This window comes from Hylobates moloch, unplaced genomic scaffold, assembly GCF_009828535.3.
Source record: "Hylobates moloch isolate HMO894 unplaced genomic scaffold, HMol_V3 SCAFFOLD_12, whole genome shotgun sequence".
In the NCBI taxonomy this organism is placed as follows: Eukaryota; Metazoa; Chordata; class Mammalia; order Primates; family Hylobatidae; genus Hylobates; species Hylobates moloch.
In genome coordinates this window covers 33,601,638-33,622,269 of record NW_026652287.1, presented here as the reverse complement: position 1 = coordinate 33,622,269, position 20,632 = coordinate 33,601,638, and the positions used below count along the sequence as shown (strand labels likewise).

Here is a 20,632-nt window from a genome sequence, read left to right as displayed (position 1 = left end):
AATCTTCCAGAAAACATGGATATGAAGGAACCACACCTAATGAAGTAGGCCCTCTCATCTTACTGATTTATTCCCAGAGACCACAATGAAAGATGTGTAGGAAAGGCAAGACTTCATACTTTAGGATGAAGGTCACAAATAGTCAACTAGCCTTTTTAAGAAATGTCAAAGTGAATACAACTATTTTATATACTGAGTTGGCCATTTCCACACATGCTCTTGATCCTTTGATGTACATATTACCTGGGGTTTTAATAAATTTTGTCTTGTGGTTACTTTACAGTATGTACCATTCCAGGTCAATCCTGGATGGAGAATCAGACTTAGTTATTCATAGTATGATTTACCTAACATGGAATCTGTTAAGAATTTTTTTTTTTTTTGAGACGGAGTCTCGCTCTGTCACCCAGGCTGGAGTGCAGTGGTGCAGTCTCGGCTCACTGCAAGCTCAGCCTCCCAGGTTCAAACAATTCTCATGCCTCAGCCTCCTGAGTAGCTGGGACTACAGGCACGTGCCACCACGGCCGGCTAATTATTTGTATTTTTAGTAGAGATGGAGTTTCACCGTGTTAGCCAGAATGGTCTCGATCTCCTGACCTTGTAATCCGCCTGCCTCAGCCTCCCAAAGTGCTGGGATTACAGGCGTGAGCCACCGCGCCTGGCCGAGAAGTGGTTTAAAATTTTACCACGTTAATTACATTTGCAAGGTTTCTATCCAGTATGAATAATTTGGTAAAGCCTGAAGACACACTGCTGATTAAAGGTCCTTCCATGTTAAGCACACTGGTATGACTTTTCTCTTTTATAAATTCTCTCAAACTCCAAAAACATGAACATTTGATTTTTTTATTTTTTGAGAGAGTCTCACTCTTGTCACACAGGCTGGAGTACAATGGCACAATCTCAGCTTACAGCAACCTCCACCTCCCAGATTCATGTGATTCCTCTGCCTCAGCCTCCCAAGTAGCAGGATTACAGGTGCCCACCACTACGCCCAGCTAATTTTTGTATTTTTTAGTAGAGATGGGGTTTCCCCATGCTGGCCAGGCTGGTCTCGAGCTCTTGACATCAGGTGATCCACCTACCTCGGCCTCCCAAAGTGCTGAGATTACAGGTGTGAGCCACCACACCCGGCCCATTTGATTTTTAAAAAGGCTTACCACATTCGTTACATTTGTAAGGCTGTTCTCCAGTATGAATACTCTGATGTTTCCATTTTGATGTTTGGGTAAAAAGTCTTAGCACACACATTACATTTGTCAAAGATGTATATTCTGATGTCTAGTGAGTTCAGATACCTTGGGGAAGGAAGCCTTTAGCACATACATTTATATGATTTCTTTCCAATATAAACTCTCAAGTCAAGTAGTGACTGAACTCTGGTAAAGCTTTTGCCACACTCATTTCATTTGTAAAGCATATCTGCACTTTGAGTTATAGATCCACAAGTTTTGACCTTTAAGTAGCATTCTTGCCACATATACTACACTTCTGTGATTTCTCTCCAGGATGTATACTCTTATGCCTAATGAACACTTGCTTAAAACTTAGCTGTATTCACTTCATGTGTAAATATATTAGGCCATAATTGCATTGCTAGAAATAAACACCTGAGGCTAGGTAATGTATAAAGAGGTTTAATTGACTCACAATTTTGTAGGCTTTATAGGAAATGGCGCTGGCATCTGTTCACCCTCTCGAGAAACCTCAGGAAGGTTAAAATGATGGTGGGAGGTGAAGGAGGAGTGGGCATGTCACATGGCCAGAAGGAGAACAAACAAGAGGGAGGTGCCATTCACTTTCGTGCGTGCATGTGTGTGTGTGACGGAGTCTCACTCTGTCACCCAGGCTAGAGTGCAGTGGCACAATCTCGGCTCACTGCAACCTCCGCCTCCAGGGTTCAAGCAATTCTCCTGACTCAGCCTCTCGAGTAGCTGGTACTACCAGTACCCCCCACGAAGCCCAGCTAATTTTTTGTATTTTTGGCAGAAACAGGGTTTCACTATGTTGGCCAGGCTGCTCTTGAACTCCTGACCTCAAGTGATCCGCCCACCTCAGCCTCCCAAAGTGCTGAGATTACAGGCATGAGCCAGACCTCATGAGAACTATCACAAGGACAGCAACAAGGGGATGATACTAAACCTTTCTTGAGAAATCCACCCCCATCATCCAATCACCTCCCACTAGGCCCCAACCTCCAATACTGGAGATTACAATTCCACATGAGACTTCAAAGGGAAAGGACAAATATACAAGCCATATCAGTAAGTATAAATTATTTGGGGATCCCAGAAGTTAGGACAACGTCTAACGGCCTTTCCACATTGAGTTTAGTTGTAAGGTTCTCTCCAGTATGTTTTATCTGATGTTTGGTGAGGCCTGAGCGACTAATGTAAGATTTGCCACACTCATTACATTTATAAGGTTTTTCACTAGAATGAATTCGTTGGTGTTTAGTGAGGCAAGACCGCCGCCCAAACGCCTTGCCACATTCCATACATTTGTATGGCTTCTCTCCAGTATGGTTTCTCTGATGGTAAACCAAGTTTGACCTTTCGATAAAAGCTTTACCACATTCATTACATTTATAAGGTTTCTCTCCAGTATGCATCATCTGATGATTAAGCAGAATTGAACGTACTCTAAAGGCTTTGCCACACTCATTACACTTGTAAGGTTTCTCTCCAGTATGAATACTCCAATGACGTGCGAGGCCTGAGCGATAACGGAAGACCTTGCCACATTCATTACATTTGTAAGGTTTCTCTCCAGTATGAATTCTCCGATGCCTTGCAAGGGTTGTAGTGGAGTTAAAGACTTTCCCACATTCAATACATTTGTATGGCATCTCTCCGGTATGCCTTCTCTGATGGTACACCAGACTTGTTTTATGACTAAAAGTTCTACCACATTCACTACATTTGTGTGGTTTCTCCCCAGTAGGATTTCTGTGATATCTTGCAAGTTTTGAACTTTGGATAAAAGCCTCACCAAACTCATTACAGTGGTAAGGGTTCTCTCCAGTATGAATTACCAGATGTTTAGTGAGGCTTGAACGCTGAGTATAGGCTTTGCCACAATCATTACATTTGTAAGGTTTCTCTCCGGTATGAATTTTCCGATGACGTGCTAGGCATGAGTAGTAACTGAAGACCTTGCCACATTCGTTACACTGGAAAGGTTTCTCTCCAGTATGACTTCGCCTATGAATTGAAAGGTTTCCACTGTCAATGAAGACCTTGCCACACACATTACATTTGTAAGGTTTCTCTCCAGTATGCATTCTTTGATGACGTGCTAGGCATGAATAGTAAGTGAAGACCATGCCACATTTATTACAATGGAGAGGTTTCTCTCCAGTATGACATCTCATATGAACTGAAAGATATCCACCATAATTAAAGACCTTGCCACACACATTACATTTGTAAGGTTTCTCTCCGGTATGAATTCTCTGATGTACAGTTAGTAATGAGCCCCAATTAAAGGCTTTGCCACATTCATTACATTTGTAAGGTTTCTCTCCAGTATGAACTCTCTGATGCACTGCAAGATGTGAATGTTGACTGAAGACCTTGCCACATTCATTACATTTGTAGGGTTTCTCTCCAGTATGAATTCTCAGATGCCCTGCAAGACGTGAACGTTGAAAGAAGACCTTGCCACATTCATTACACTTGTAAGGTGTCTCTCCAGTATGAATTATCTGGTGCCTTACAAGTTGTGAATTTTGATAAAAGACCTTGCCACATACATCACATGTATATGGTTTCTTTCCTGCATGGATTATATGATGTGCAGTGAGGCTTGAGTTCCGTTTAAAGGTTTTGCCACATTCATTACATTTGTAGGGTTTGTCTCCAGTATGAACTGTCTGATGAGTTGCAAGAGAGGAACTTTGACTAAAGCACTTCCCACATCGATTACATTTGTAAGGTTTCTCTCCAGTATGAATTCTCTGATGAACTGCAAGGTGGGAAGTTTTACTAAAGGACTTGCCACATTCATTACATATGTAGGGTTTGTCTCCAGTGTGACTTCTCCGGTGATTTACAAGATCTGAATTTTGTCTGAAGATCTTGCCACATACATCACATTGATACGGTTTCCCTCTTGTATGGACTATCTGATGTACTGTTAGTAGTGAGCCCCGATGAAAGGCTTTGCCAGACTCATTGCATCTGTAAGGTTTCTCTGTAGTATGTATCATCTGATGATTAAGAAGACTTGAAGACACTCTAAAGGCTTTGCCACACTCATTACCTGTGTAAGGTTTTTCCCTAATGTGTATTTTCTCGTCTTGTGTAGGTAATGAAAGTTGCAAAAAATCATTCCCATATTTCCTAGAAATGTTGGTTTGGATACCAGGAAAAATTCTTTGAAGTGGTGAAGCTAAAAAACCATTATTAACTGTCTTCTTGATTTGATTACATCCATAAATTTTCTCTGCAGTTTGAAATTTCTGCAATTCGCCCAGACCAGACTGAAAGCTTAATATAAGCTGATTTTCCATATGCTTGTTTTCTACGTCCCCTTGACTATGTCGAACTCTTTTACCAGTAAGATTGTTTTTATGGGTCATCGGCCCTTCTTTATAATTTATTTCACCATCTTTCCATTGAAAGTTAAGCTCCTGTAGATTTTTCCGGATTTCCCTGAAGTAAAAATTTTCAGTGTCATAGCTTTCATGTCCTTCCAACATCACTGTTTGGAATTTTTCTCCTGTGTTACTGTTCTGTATTGGTGGTAATTCTTTGATCACACATTTAGGAGAGATACCTGCAAAATATAATGAACATGGGGTTTTAAAATAACTATTATTGGTAAATATTATTTTATGCTGAAAACACACTACACTAAACATAATGTTTATACTAGCAAGTTGTGAAACTTTTCTACCATGATCTTCTATTTGTAGAAATGCAAAATGAATAGAATTCTATAGTAAAGAAAGAGTGATTACATGTAATTCAAATCAATTTTAGGAAAGCCTAGTTTCAAACATCCTTCGACCAAAAGACTCATGTTATGCAAACATATGTGAGCACCAAAACAAGTATTTTGCAACCGCTGACCCCAAATGACACACCAATTGGCAGTAAACATATGGCTCCCTCATAATAGGAGAGAAAAATAGTTATATATATATATTTCATACAAATGAATGGCAAGCAACAGCAAGATATACTGTAATGGTAAATATTAACTAATAAATAATCATAATATAAATTAATAAATAAAACATTCTAATAGCCTGTGATAAAACCAGCAGGTAAATAATGAACAACCACAAAATACAAATCTATAGTATGAAATTCTAAATAATTCTCCATCAATAATAAGCAAGAACTTATATTCTAGAGGCAGTATATGATAACTAGAAAATATGTTGAGATCACTGGCTTTTAAAGATAAAGGTAAATATGTCTATGGCCATACCACCGTGAATGCATCTGATCTTGTCTGATCTCAGAAACTAAGCAGTGTCAGAACTGGTTAGTACTTGGATGAGAGAAAGGTAAATATATAACATAATAAAGAATAAAAATTGGGGACAGGTCAGCCAGGTGCGGTGGCTCAAGCCTGTAATCCCAGCACTTTGGGAGGCCGAGGTGGGTGGATCACGAGGTCAGGAGTTCGAGACTAGCTTGGCCAACATGGTGAAATCCCGTCTGTACTAAAAGTAAAAAAAAAAAAAAACCAGCCAGTGTGGTGGCACATGCCTGCAATCCCAGCTACACTGGAACCCAGGAGGCGGAGGTTACAGTGAGCCAAGATTTCGCCACTGCACTCCAGCCTGGGCGACAGAGCAAGACCCCGTCTCAAAAAAAAAAAAAAAAGGGGACAGGTATGGTGGCTCAGACCTATAATCCCAGTATTTTGAGAGGCCAGGGTGGGCAGATCACTTGAGGCCAAGAGTTTGAGACTAGCCAGGCCAACATGGTGGAACCTCATCTCTACTAAAAATATAAAAAATTAGCCAAGCATGATGGTGCATGCCTGTAATCCCAACTACTCAGGAGGCTGAAGCACGAGAATCACATAAACCTGTGAGGGGGAGGCTGCAGTCAGCCAAGATCACGACACTGCACTTCAGCCTGGGCGACAGAGAGAGACTGCCTCAAAAAAAGAATAAAACTTGGGAAAGGAAATCAGAAATCCCAGTTATGATTTCATGCCTACAACTATGTAGCAAACAATAGAGCAAGTCCCTATGTATTCATTGTCTTTTTTTGCTTTTGGTTGAGATGGAGTCTCACTCTGTCACCCAGGCTGGAGTGCAGTGGCATGATCCCACCTCACTGCAACTTCCAACTCACAGGCTCAAGCGATCCTCCCACCTCAGCCTCCTGAGAGCTGGGACCACAGATGTGTGCCATCATGCCCGGTTAATTTTTTTGTAGTTTTGGTAGAGATAAGGTTTTGCCATGTTGCCCAGGCTGGTCTGGAACTCCTAAGCTCAAACAATCTGCCCACCTCTGCCTCCCAAAGTGCTGGGATTACAGGCGTGAGCCACCATGCCCAGTCCTATTCACTGTCTTTATTATCCAGTTCATTGGCTACAAAATATATATGATACAGAGATTGTACTTGGAAAATGTACGAACTGAGATAAAAGACAACACCATTTGGAACAAACTGCAAAATGAAAACTTACAGATACAATGTAGATTGTTCTGATATAAAGACTTATGTCTGCCAAAATTCCTATGTTAAGGCCCCATCCTCAATGTGATAGTATTTGGAAGAGTGGTCTTTGGGAGGCAATTAGGTCAGGATGGTGCATAGAACTTCAGGAATGCAATTAGCAGAAACATGAAAAAGCTTCTGCTTTTTGCATGGCAATCTCTCTGCCACATGAGAACACAGAAAGAGTCAGCCATGGCACACCAGAAAAAAGTCCACACCAAGAACCAAAGTGGCTGGCTAGAACATGTTGAACTTCGTACCACCCAGATCTGTGAAAAGTCAATTTCTGCTGTTTAAACCACCTATCTATGGTATCTGATATAGCTAGTCATGCTGACTAAGGTAAAGCCAATATACTATCTCATTATAAACATGAAACAATGTTGATACAGGTCATTAAGCAAATTTGTGATTCTGTACTATAAAACACGCAATATTCTAAGCTAGCTAACAGCACTAACTTGTTTAAAAAGTCTTTAGGTAAATTATCACTATTTAACAAACAAGCACACTAAATATGCCCACAGGATTTATGTATCTATACCCAATATACAAAGAAAGTAAGATACAAGAACCTGGGTTTGCAAGATCAAACATGTTTTTAAAAACATCTTCCCAAACAAGCAGTGCAGGTAACAGGTCAACCCAGATGTCAAGAGTGTAGAAATACTTCAAGAGCCATTTTGTGTAGAGCACTGATTCTGTCGCTGTTCAGGGTGCCACTATGTAACCCACATGGACCTAGGAGGACTGAACAAAGGGGGCGAATGCGGGAATAAAAGACAAGGGTATATTTGGAAGAAGGGGTCAGGGGCACCTTGCCTCTAGTGGACAAGGGCCCTGAGCTTTACACAGCCCTCCGTATTTACTAGGCAAGAGAGACAGAAGGAGGGTGGAAGAAGGGGTCAGCTGTGCAGTCCAGAGTAGGCTTGCAAGACTGCATTCCTCAAACAACAGGCTCTAGATATGGCAGTAGATAACCCTGGCACCAGGAAGTGATTGCCTCCAGCAAACCTTCTATTAGCAGGAGCAGTCATGAGTTTGCCCACATCCTGCATTCATGATAAACAGTTTGCTGTTTGATCATACAGCCTCCAGTGGAATGCTGAGTTGGTCACGTCCCACTGGCCTTGGCTCCCTGCAATGCTGTACTGCCAAAAGCATTATTCAGCCATCCGTCATGAATAATGAACGGTATCTGAGTCATCATCCCCTGCACATATTGATTTAGGCAGTGTTATCAGACAGTGGTCAAGTGAATGAGTAGGGGTCACCCCTTACACAGTGAGAGTAGCATGGGAGGTGAGGGAGTTCTGCAATAATGGGAGTATAAAATTAATACGCTAGTCAGTAACTGGGTAGTCCATCTGGACCAAAGTAATATGTTAGGAAAGGCCCAGGAAGACAAAGGGCAAGAGGGGAGAGCAAGGAGTAATGAGCATGGGGCAGCAGGGTTTGTGCTTGCAGAGCTGTGGGAATATAATTGCACAAGAAACAGCTAAAATCCTGGCTTTGGAAGAAAAGAGAAACTAATGTAGAGGTAGCATTGTACTGACTAATACTTAAACATGAGAATTATACTATGGGTGCAGGACAACAAGGGAAGAGAATTAAAAAGGAGGTGGTGTGACAATATGGGAAGAAAAAAGATTAATGTCTATAATATTTGCTATGAAATTTATCATACTGAATGTCCCATGAGTTCTATTTCCAGGTATATGCTCAACAACCGTACACATCAAGAGAAATGTGAAAGACTGTTCTTACAATTCAGTCCTTAAGAAAAAACCTGAAAATGACCATGAAGAGGAGATGGATGAATTCATTTTGTACACACACATAAAGACACCATAAAATTTTATTGATAGTACAAGAATGTTAAGGAGACATGGGGTGCAGAATGAGGACCCCTAGCACAACAGGTGAAGATTTGAGAAAACAAAGAAAGCAGGAGACTCTTGTCAAGGTTTAAATATATGTTAATGGAGACACAGTATATATGATGAAAGTATTCTGGGATATCGAAAACACGACATGGAAGCAGATCTGTAAAAAAGTCATTTTTGTATGTAATTGAAGTTAAGCTGTTATTAGTTTAAAATAGGATGTTATAAATCTAAAGTGTTTTCTGTAATTGCAACGGTAACCACAAAGAATGTATAGAAGACACACACAACGGAAATAAAACTATTTCAGGAAAAAAAAATCAACTATATAAAAACGAAGGCAGTAAGAGAAACAGAACAAAAAAATCTAAAAGAGATATAGAAAACACTTAACAAAATGGCAATATAAGTCCTTTTCTATCAGTAATTACATTAAATGTAAGTGTTTATACTCCACAGTCAAAAGACAGAGACTGGCTGAATAAATTTTTAAAACTGGCTTCAGCTACACACTATCCAGAAAATATTCATTTTAATTCAAAGGACACACATAGGCTGAACTGAAGGGATGAAAAAAGATATCCCCTATAAATGTTAACCGAAAGACATCAGAGGTGGCTAAACTGATGTCAGCCAAAATAGACTTTATGTCAAAACTGGTACAAGAGACAAAGAAGGGCATTATATAATGATTAAAAGGTTAATTCACTAGGAGGATATAACGATAGGTGCCTATATAGAGATCCTCAATATGTGAAGCAAAATTAACATAACTAAAGGGAGTAGTTCCACAGTAATAATAAGAGACTTCAATGGCCTATTTTTTTTTTTTTTTTTTTTTGAGACGGAGTCTCGCTCTGTCGCCCAGGCTGGAGTGCAGTGGCGCAATCTCGGCTCACTGCAAGCTCCGCCTCCCGGGTTCACGCCACTCTCCTGCCTCAGCCTCTCTGAGTAGCTGGGACTACAGGCGCCCGCCACCACGCCCGGCTATTTTTTGTATTTTTAGTAGAGACGGGGTTTCACTGTGGTCTCGATCTCCTGACCTCGTGATCCGCCCGCCTCGGCCTCCCAAAGTGCTGGGATTACAAGCCTGAGCCACCGCGCCTGGCCTACAAATGGCCTATTTTTACTTATAAATAGGACAATCAGACAGAAGAAAAACAAGGAACTAGAGAACCTAAACTATATATCATATTGAACCTAACCTACACATGCATAACACATCACCCAAAAACAGTGCAATACAAATTTTTCAGAACTGCACATGAAACATTTTTCAAAAGAAATATTGGAAAAGAAAAAAATTTTTAAACTTTTTAAAGACTAAAATTGTAAAGCATAACTTATCCCATCGTAATAAAATAAAACTAGAGATCAACAGCAGAAGAAAATTAGATTATCAACAAATATGTGGAAACAACATACTCTTAGGCCGGTGTGGTGGCTCACGCCTGTAATCCCAGCAATTTGGGTGGCTGAGGCAGGTGGATCACCTGAGGTCAGGAGTTCGAGACCAGCCTGGCCAACACAGTGAAACCCTCAGCCAGGCGTGGTGGCAGATGCCTGTAATCCCAGCTACTCGGGAGGCTGAGGCAGGAGAATCACTTGAACCCAGGAAGTGGAGGTTGCAGTGAGCTGAGATTGCACCACTGCACTCCAGCCTGGACGACAAGAGCGTAACTCCGCCTCAAAAAACAAAAACAAACAAACAAAACCATACTCTTAAACAGCCAATATGTCAAATTAGAAATCACAAGGGAAATTTTAAAACTCTCAAAACAAAGGAAAATGAAAACAGAACATACCAAAACTTGTGAATGCAGAAAAAACAGTGCTAAGATAAAAAATCTGCAGATATAAATGCTAACATTAAAATAGAAGATATCCAATGGAACAGAATAGGAAACCCAGAAATACAGCCACACACCTACAACCAACTGATCCTTGATAGTCAACAAAAACAACTGGGAAAAGACATTCTATTCAATAAAGGGTGCTAGAAAAACTGGCTAACCGTATATAGAAGACTGAAACTGGACTCCTATCTCTCATCATATACAAAAATTAATTCAAGATGAATAAAGACTTACATTAAGACTTCAAGCTACAAAAATTCTAGAAGAAAATCTAGGAAAAACTTTTCTGGACAAAATACAGGTTTCTTTTTTCTTTTCTTTTTTTTTTTTTTAGAGACAGGGTCTTGCTCTGTCGCCCAGGCTGAAGTACAGCAGTGCGATCTCAGCTCAATGCAACCTCTGCCTACTGGGTTCAAGCAATTCTCTTGTCTCAGCCTCCCAAGTAGCTGAGATTACATGCATACACCACCACACCCGGCTAATTTTTTTGTATTTTTAGTAGAAACAGGGATTCACCATGTCGGTCAGGCTGGTCTCGAACTCCTAACCTCAGACCTCAAAATGATCCGCCTGCCTCGGCCTCCCAAAGTGCTGGGATTACAGGCATGAGCCATTGCTCCTGGCCCAATACAAGTTTTTTAAGAGAATTTATTCTTCATTGCTTGATGATCATGAAAAAAATATAGGTTTTATAAATAGTAGAGAAGTCCCTGAAGTGTAAGAAATGGTCTAAGTGTAAAATAAAGTTAGATTTTTAAATAATGATTCAGTATAACATGATGGACATGAATGTAGATATGAGAATAGTTATTATAATATAGCATTTGTTCCAAGAAAGAAAAAAACAGTGCAATTTGAACAAAACCCAGCAAGCCATATTTAGGAAACTGAAACTTACTACAGAAAAGCAATGTATGTTATATAACAAAGAATGATCAATCTATTAAATGGTATTTTCACAATTAAGATAGTAATTTAAAAAATTATGTTCAAGATATTAAAATTTTCCAGCTTAAAAACTGTAATCAATTTAACTGACAAATATATACTTTCATAGTAGGAATTCAGTCAGGTGAAACAGAAGTAAAAGGAATAACTGAAACCATCAATACAACACTATGGAGTTTGTGTAAGTTTTAGGGAAACTGCTGCTGAGCTATACCATCTGTACTAAAGAAGGAAATCTTGTAAAACACATAAAACAATATGCATTCCCCAACACAACACTACCACACATAGAAACATAAAACAAAGAAAACTAAGTATCCTCAAAAATATGGAACTGATTAAATAAATAAAAACAAAGTTCATTTATAATACATGAAAATGCATCAGATGAAAGCAACAGTTGCTTAAAACGAATTTTGTGGACTTAAAAAAGATAAGCCTCATTCCACTTCATTAGCTTCCTCAAGATCAAAGTTGTACTCACTGTAAACAAAAATACTGGGGAAGAAAAGTGTGGCACGAGCAGTGGTTCAGGCAACAGCCCTGCAGAGATGAAGCTGTGGGCCTGGACAATGTTCTTCCTGGGAGAAATTCTTTTTTTTTTTTTTTTGAGACAAAGTCTCGCTCTTGTCTGCCAGCCTAGAGTGCGATGGCGCAATCTCCGCTCACTACAACCTCCGCCTCCCGGGTTTGAGGGAGTCTCCTGCCTCGGCCCCCCAAGTAGCTGGGATTACAGGCGCCTGCCACCACGCCCGGCTAATTTTTGTATTTTTAGTGGAGATGGGGTTTCACCAAGTTGGCCAGGCTGGTCTAGAACTCCTAACCTCATGTGATCCACCCGCCTCAGCCTCCCAAAGTGCTGGGATTACAGGAGTGAGCCACCGTGCCCAGCATGGGAGAAATTCCTACACCACTCACCGCTAGCTCAAAAAAGAGGACCATTAGTATATGAGATCAACATTGCCACAGTACCCTTGAGAGATACGTTTGTGACATTTCTCAGAAACCAGGCTCTTGTGATGCTCTCTATCTGAATATCATGATAAATGCTGATCATTCTACTCTAGCTTTAATAGTTGCATCTGTATGTAGCAGGATGATGTTAAAACTCCTTACTCAAAGTGCTCTCCTTCAAAAATTTTCTCTTACCCAGTAAACTCACTCCATAAGATAGTCCACAAGATATTCATAACCCCAGGAAAAAAGCATAAAATGTCAAACACTAGAAATGTTTTTATCCAAAGCAAGTCTCAGAGGCAAAAAATCACACAAACATAAAAGAGAATGCAAGATCAGAAAGAGCCACGGCATAAACAAGACAGAGAAAAACACAGGAGTTGGATTGTGAGGGATCTTGAAATGAGACAGTGCTCTGTCCACAGATCCCAAACTAAGAGTGTGAAGACAGAGATACGCTCCCTGTGTAGGACTAAGAATAAAGAGAGGACTTTTGTGTCAACTGTCTTTACAATTCTTCTATATAACAATCTCAGGAGACCCAACTCATTCCCCTGTCACAAACCTAAGAGTGTCCAAAGAAGAACTAAGAAAGTGGCTGAGGGACCTGAACAGGCAGAGAGGGCTGAAGATAGTCCAGTTCTAGGATCCCAGCTTCAAAGGAAGGGCAACCAATGTTTCCCCATCTCCTGACCAGCACTTTCAAGTATAGGAAATGGGGTGGAACCAGAAAAGCTCCAGGCATCAGGACTATGGAGCCCTCAGCTCCAATCTATATGGATCAGAGAACTGAGGATCAGATGGAATCAAGAACAGGAGGAGAGACCACATGGGAAAGAGACTTCTTTGAAAAGGCCCTTCCCATGCCACAGAGTCAAAGCATCAGAATTCACAGAATACAGATGACACTGTGGTCAATCACAACAGTCTTGTCCTTTGCTCTGTTTGAGCTGCAGCAACCCCTGGAGAGTGAAAGGGTAAACTTATACGTATCTGGAGAGCAAAGTGGTAAGCAGGAAAGAGGAAAACTTTCGGAGCTCAAAGAAAATCAAATTTGTTTCCCCACAGAACTCTCCCACTTGCAGAGTTTTACACAATTTCATGGTACCGCTTCCATTGTGCCCATCTGAGCTCTTACCTGTGATCATGCCTTTCATGCATTCCCCACAGTTTGGGTTCTTTGCTATTTTCACTTGGCTCACCACAGTCCAGGGCTCTTTCCCTTGCTCCAACATGGAGATAATATTCAGGTCAGGAAGACAGAGTCCTGCTTATAAAAAAAGAAAGAAGATGTCCCATGGTTTTTCCAGAACCCAGCCTAATGTCTAGGTAGAAGAGAAAACACTGCAGTTGAATCTACAAAACATTTCACAAACTCATCCATTGATTGCCTCCTTCTGAATGCTTAGTCAACACTATAAGATGAAGATATCTAGCTCTCTCCCAAGAAATACTGAATCAAAAACACAGGGACAGGCCAAGCGTACTGGCTCAAGCCTGTAATCTCAGCACTTTGGGAGGCCAAGACGGGAAGATGGCTTGAGCACAGGAGTTCAAGATCAGCCTGGGCAACAGAGTGAAACCCTGTCTCTACCTGGGCATGGTGTTGCACACCCATAGTCCCAGCTACTTGGAAGGCTAAGGTCATGAGATCATACCACTGCACTCCAGCCTGGGTGACAGACTGAGACTGTGTCCAAAAAAAAAAAAAAAGCACAAGGATAGAAAACAGGAACAGTGAAATGGATATATTAACTCCGCCATAAGGTTTTATATGTACCTCAGCTCTGGAACCACCACTAATGTACAAAGAAGGAAACAGAATATCCATAGAAACAGGACAGTTAAAGGCCAGATGCAGCATTATGAAGCTTTTTATTTGTGAATCAACAAGGCTTCAGTCTCTGTCAAATAATGTAGGGCCTCACAAGAAACACAGTAAGGAAAGTACAAAAATGCACAAGGGAAGATCCCAACTTCTGGAGGAAAATTATCCTCACCCAGGAAGCCGAGGTTCCTGTAGTTCTCCAACATCACGTCCCTGTACAAAGCTTTCTGAACAGGGTCCAGGCATTTCCACTCCTCCTGAGAGAATTCTACGGCCACATCCCTGAATGTCAAAGATCCCTGAAATGAAAAACACATTTCAATATGAGCAATGGGTGAGCTCTTATCTTTACATAAAATGAGGAGAGAACTGTCACATCAATTTGATTGAAGTGTGTGTTTTGACATATCCATTAAAAGCATCTGTGAGATAATTATGTGTCCCTAATTTTGGGTTTTATAAAATTCAATAGGAGATTAGGATTTTATCTAAATCGGTGTACATTTCTCACTTCTGTGGACAAAATAAGAAGTAAACACATGGTTATCCCTATGAAAGTTTTAGATATTATATTTGTTACACCAAGTGAGGTGTCCAGATGAGCTAGAATACAAGTGGTGTCTTCAGAGATGACAATGTTCTTAGTGGCTTTAAAGAAAGGTCAGAAACTAAAAACTGTGATGACAAAAGCAACAGCAAGGACTAAAGTTTTGGAACACTCCCCATATACTGGGCATTACTCCAAAGGCTTTACATGTTCTAACTCAAATGATGACATAATAACCTATGACAGAAATATTTCTTCCCATCTTACTAAAAGACAACTGTGTCACAGACAGGCTAAGAAACTCGCCTAGGTCAACAACCTGCAAACAGCAGAGCAAGCACCTGAACCCAGATGTCTAAAAATTAGAGTTGAATCAACAGAATCCAACAGTTATATAACAGAGTATGTCCTAGTCTTTCTGTGTGGCTATAACAAAATAAGAGAGACTAATTTATGAACAATAGAAATGTATTTCTCATGATTCTGCTGGCTGGGAAATCCAAGATCAAGGTGTCAGCAGGACTGATGTCTGCTGAGGGCTCATCCCTGCTTCGAAGATGATGTCTTGTTGCTGCATCCTCTGGAGGTGAGGAACACTGTGTCCCCACATGGCAGAAGGGACAGAGGGGCAAAAAGCAGTGAACTCCCTAGAATAAGCCTGTTGACATCTCATTGAAAAGAACACCATAACCCTCCCTCCCTCCCTCCCTTCTTTCTTTCCTTCCTTCCTTCCTCCCTCTCTCCCTTCCTTCCTCTTTCTCCTTTTCTCTTTCTTTCTAAGAAAAAAAAGAAAACAAAACAAAACAAAGAAAAGAACACCATATCCCATTAATAAAGGCAGACCCCTCATGATCCAATCTCCTCCTAAAGGCCACACCTCATAATTCTTGGAGATTGGGCATTAGGGATTAAGTGAACATAAACTGTGGAGGAGAGAAAAACACTCAGACCATAGCATTCTATTCCTGCCCCTCGAAATTCATGTACTTCTCACATACAAAATACATTCTATCCCAATGTCTCCCAAAGCCTTAACTTTTTCTAGTACCAATTCAAAAGTCTATAGCCGAGAGCTGCATCTAACTATAATCTATATCAGATATGGGTGAGACTCAAAGGTGTGTTTCATCTGGAGGCAAACTCCTCTCCAGCTGTGAACCTGTGAAATCAAATGAGTTATGTGCTTCCAAAATATAATGGTGGGGCAGACACAGGTTAGATATTTCAGTTCCAAAAGGGAGAAACAGGAAAGAAGAGGTAGCTGTTCCCATGTAAGTCTGAAACTCAACAGGGCACACACATTAAATACTAAGGCTTGACAATAATCTTCTTTGACTCCATGTCCCACCTTCTAGACATTCTAGAGAAGATGTGGGGTCCCCAATAGTTTTGTTGGGATCACCCCACATGGAAGTTCTTACACATGGTGGTCGAGTGCCTGTAGCTCTCCAGAGCTACATACTGGTGACTCTACAGTCCTGGGGTCTCAGGGGTGACCCTGCTCCCAGGGCTCTACTTGACCTTATCCTAATAGGGACTCTGAGTTGGCTCTTCCTCCACGGCTTTGCTTCACATGGCTCTGATGGGGACCCTCTGAGGTGGTGTCAATTCCATGGCTCGACTGAGCATGGCCCTAGTGGGGACTTTCTGTGGCAGCCTCACACCTACGGTATTTCTATGCCTGGGCTCCAGGGATCTCTGAGGCATTCCTTGAAATCTAGGTGGACACTGCCATGGGTCCACAACTCATGCCCTCTGCACACTTGCAGTTAGCACTGTGTGGATGCCGCCAACATTTACAATTTGTGTGTGTCCTCCGTGGTGGTGGCTGGAGTGGCACTTGAGACTACCTGAACCACAGCTGGGGTAGCCAAGGAGCACTGCTCTGAAATACAGAGATCACAGACCTGAGGTATCAGGGTTCCAAGGTCCAAAGGGGACCCTAGGTCCCTCACTTGAAACTACTCTGCTCTCAAGCACCTGGCACTCTGGACCTATAATGGGCATAGCAGTCTCAAAGATCTTTAAAGTGCCTTTGGGGTCATTCTCCCATTGTCTTGATAATCAGGACCTGGCTTACTTTGATCCATACTAATCCTATGACAGATTGCTTGGCTACACCTCCCTTGGTTTTCTCTCCTAAACGCTTTTAATTCTGTATATGACCAGGTTGAGAATTTTCCAAATCTTTACATTGGGCTTCTCCTTTGATTAGTAATTACATCTTTAACTCATGTGTCTCTTCTTGCATTTTACTATAAACAGTTCAGAGAAGCCATGCCACAACTTGAACAATTTGCTTTGAGATTTTTTTCTGCCAAACATCTTAGTTCATCACTCTTAAATTCTGCTTTCCACAAAGTACAAGGATATGGACATAATCCAGCCAAATTCCTTGCTGCTACTTTGTTACAAAGATGGCCTTTGCTCCAGTTTCCAGTAAATATTCCTCATTTCCATGACACCTCATAAGAATTGCCTTTACTGTCCATATTCCTACCAACATTCTGATCACGACCACTCAGATCATCTCTAAGACTGAGGATTTCTCTACACTGCTCCTCTTTTGAGCCCTCACCAGAATTGCCTTTAATTTGCTGCTCATGGCAAAACAGGCTTTTTTTTTCAGAATTCAATTCATAAGTGTGCCAGTATCTATGGATTACTCATTTCCAAAGCTGCTTCTACATTTTTAGTTATTTATTATAGCAACACCCTACTTCTGGTACTAATTTCTATCTTAGTTTGTGCTGCTATAACAAAATGCTTTAGATGCTAACGTATAAACAACAAATTTATCTCTCATAGTTGTCAAACAAGGATGACCAAGATGAAGTTGCCAGTAAGTTGGTTGTCTGGTGAGGGCCTCATTCCTTGTAGGAGGGTCTCATTCCTTGTTGCTAAGTCCTCTGGGGGCAGAAATGAATACTGTGTCCTCACGTTATGGAAGGCAGAAAACTACGGGAGCACTCCCTTCAACATGGAGGTCTCTTATAATTAGAAACAGTCCTAATTCCATTCATAAGTGCAGAGCCCTAGACACTTAATCACTGCCCAAAGAACAACTTTTATTGTTTTTTTTTTTTTTTTTTTTTGCCAGGTGCCCGCCACCCCGGGTAATTTTTTTGTTTTATAGTAGTGGGTAGTGATCTCGACCTCCTGGTCTCCTCATACAAGCGTGAGCCACCGTGCCCGGCCTAAGAACAACTTTTAATCCTACTGCAACAGGGATTTTCTACATGAATATTGGAGAGAATACCATCATTCAAACCACAGCACAAAAAGTACACTGCATAGCACAAAAAGTACACTGACAGAGGGTTGCCTGAGAAAACTTGAAGCAAGTTCAAGATTAACTTGGAACCACATAAAAGATCATTATATAGGCTGGGCACGGTGGCTCACACCTGTATCTTAGCACCTTGGGAGGCTAAGGTGGGTGGATCATGAGGTCAAGAGATCAGGACCATCCTGGCCAATATGGTGAAACCCCATCTCTACTAAAAATACAAAAATTAGCTGGGCGTGGTGGTGTGCACCTGTAGTCCCAGCTACTGGGGAGGCTGACGCAGAACTGCTTGAACCTGGGAGGTGGAGGTTGCAGTAGGCTGAGATCGTGCCACTGCACTCCAGCCTGGCGACAGAGTAAGAACCCATCTCAAAAAAAAAAAAAAGATCATCATATAAGCACACACATGCACGCACGTAATACATTACTATTCATACAACTAATCCATTCACATGATAATATAGAAAAAATTTTAAAAATTAAGCAAATCACTGAGAAGAAGAAATATGTAAAAAAGTTTTTATAATCCCAGCACTTTGGGAGGCCAAGGTGGGCAGATCACAAGGTCAGGAGATCAAGACCATCCTGGCTAACACGGTGAAACCCCATCTCTACTAAAAATACAAAAAATTAGCCGGGCATGGTGGCGGGCACCTGCAGTCCCAGCTACTTGGGAGGCTGAGGCAGGAGAATGGCATGAACCTGGGGGGGAGGAGCTTGCAGTGAGCCGAGATTGCACCACTGCACTCCAGCCTGTGCAACAGAGCGAGACTCTGTCTCAAACAAACAAACAAAAAAAAGTTTTTAAAGAAAAAACATTTTAAGGCCATAGAAACATTTAAGATATAATTTTCAATGATGTTCCCAAGCCTGTATCTTATGTAGAGAAAAGAAAAAAATTAAAATAAAACCAAGTAAATAATTTCAATTGTGAAAAGATAATAGGCTGACTTATGAAACGATGATGTTGTAAATAAAAACCAATCCAAACAAACATTTAAATTAACTGAAATAAGAAGCTATCTCTCAATGACATATTTTTTGGATGACTTTTTAAATCATTATTCTTAGGCATGTATGTTTTAGTATGCTTGGGACAATGAAAATGTATAAATTGTATTTTATTTACTTTGTACTTAGTACTTCATTTACTTATTTATTTTGTACTAATTCAATACTAGGCTGGAGAAAATGGTACAAAATTTTAAAAGTATATAAACTTTTATTACAATTACTATTAAATGCCTATATTTAAATATCTAAGTGCAATTTTATCCAATTAAATTTAGCTACTTATGCATTAACAAAAGCCAAATGGAGTTTATTAGTTTATTCCACCAATAAATAAAACAGTGATTCAGGATTAGGTGGTTTATTAGTGTAATACATTAAAATTTAACAGATTAAGATAGAAACAATATGTATTGCAGCAGTATATGCTTGCATAAATTATTAGAAAATTTAAAAATCATGTCAAAAAGGAAATCTGTAAAAAAAAAAAACAAAAACAAAAACCACAAACTGTTATTAAGGAAAAATATTTCACCCAACAAGTGAAACATTGGATTCATTTGGAAAAATATTTCACCAAACAAGTGAAACATTCAATTCATTTCCTCTAAATTAAGTAAGAGAAAAGGGGGTTGGCCAGGCCTCCTGTTATTCACCACTGCACTGGATGTCTGAGTAGCAGCAAAGAGAAAAGGTGGGAGGGAAAAAGGCAAGGAGGAGGTAGAGCCAAAGAGTTAGATCTACTAAAATTAAGAGATAACATGATTGTGGCCGGGCACAGTGGCTCATGCCTGTAATTCCAGCACTTTGGGAGGCCGAGGCGGGAGGATCACCTGAGGTCGGGAGTTCAAGACCAGCCTGACCAACATGGAGAAACCCCGTCTCTACTAAAAATACAAAATTAGCCAAGTGTGGTGGCACATGCCTGTAATCCCAGCTACTAGGGAGGCTGAGGCAGGAGAATCGCTTGAACCTGGGAGGCGGAGGTTGTGGTGAGCCAAGATCACACCATTGCACTCCAGCCTGAGCAACAAGAGCAAAACTCCATCTCAGGAAAAAAAAAAAAAAAAGAGATAACATGATTGCAACCCAGAAAAAGAATGTTTAAGTATACAAGCTAATAATACACTGAAATAATCTTCCTACTTTAGTAACACTAATTTAAAAACAACACACACACACAGAGCTAAATTTTCATTAGCATATATACCATGGCACTTAAGTACAAAACATTTTCAGAATTATGTAAACAAATTATAAAACTATACTGAGTGATGTCAGCAAGATAAAGGAACAAGAATCCCCAAACTCTCCAGTCACCACAGTGAAATGATTTTAACAACAATTCATGGACTAATTGCCTCGGGGATAAATCCAGAAAACAGTTCCGAGGTTTCTACACCTCAGGCTGACATAAAGCAAACAGTATAGAAGCTCTGAAGGAAAATCTGAAGCATCCACTTGACAGAGACCCAGCCCCTGCCATGCATTGGGTAACAGAAAAGAAACCCACAACTCCCAAGATCATCTAGGGGATGGAAAGGAGCAGAATATCTGTCCAACATCCTGACTTTTCAGATGACCAACTGATGGGCTGGTTTCTCTCTTCCTGAATATAAG

The 20,632-nt window shown here is 40.6% G+C and overlaps 1 protein-coding gene across 5 annotated transcripts in view; it reads right to left on the bottom strand.

Moving 5' to 3' along the window:
- Nucleotides 1–1,383: 1,383 nt before the first annotated feature.
- Nucleotides 1,384–20,632, bottom strand: part of ZNF841 (zinc finger protein 841) — a 34,318-nt gene continuing 15,069 nt past the window's right edge. For 4 of the 5 annotated variants that reach the window (XM_032168913.2, XM_058425002.1, XM_058425000.1 and 1 more), the window contains exons 5-7: nucleotides 14,338–14,464; nucleotides 13,476–13,607; nucleotides 1,384–4,779 (exon numbers count right to left, since the gene is read on the bottom strand). In XM_032168913.2, coding sequence (XP_032024804.1) covers nucleotides 2,276–4,779; nucleotides 13,476–13,607; nucleotides 14,338–14,464 — 2,763 coding nt within the window. In that variant the 3' untranslated portion in view covers nucleotides 1,384–2,275. The remainder of the gene's footprint in view (nucleotides 4,780–13,475; nucleotides 13,608–14,337; nucleotides 14,465–20,632) is intronic. The other variant, XM_058425003.1, reaches the window with a different exon arrangement.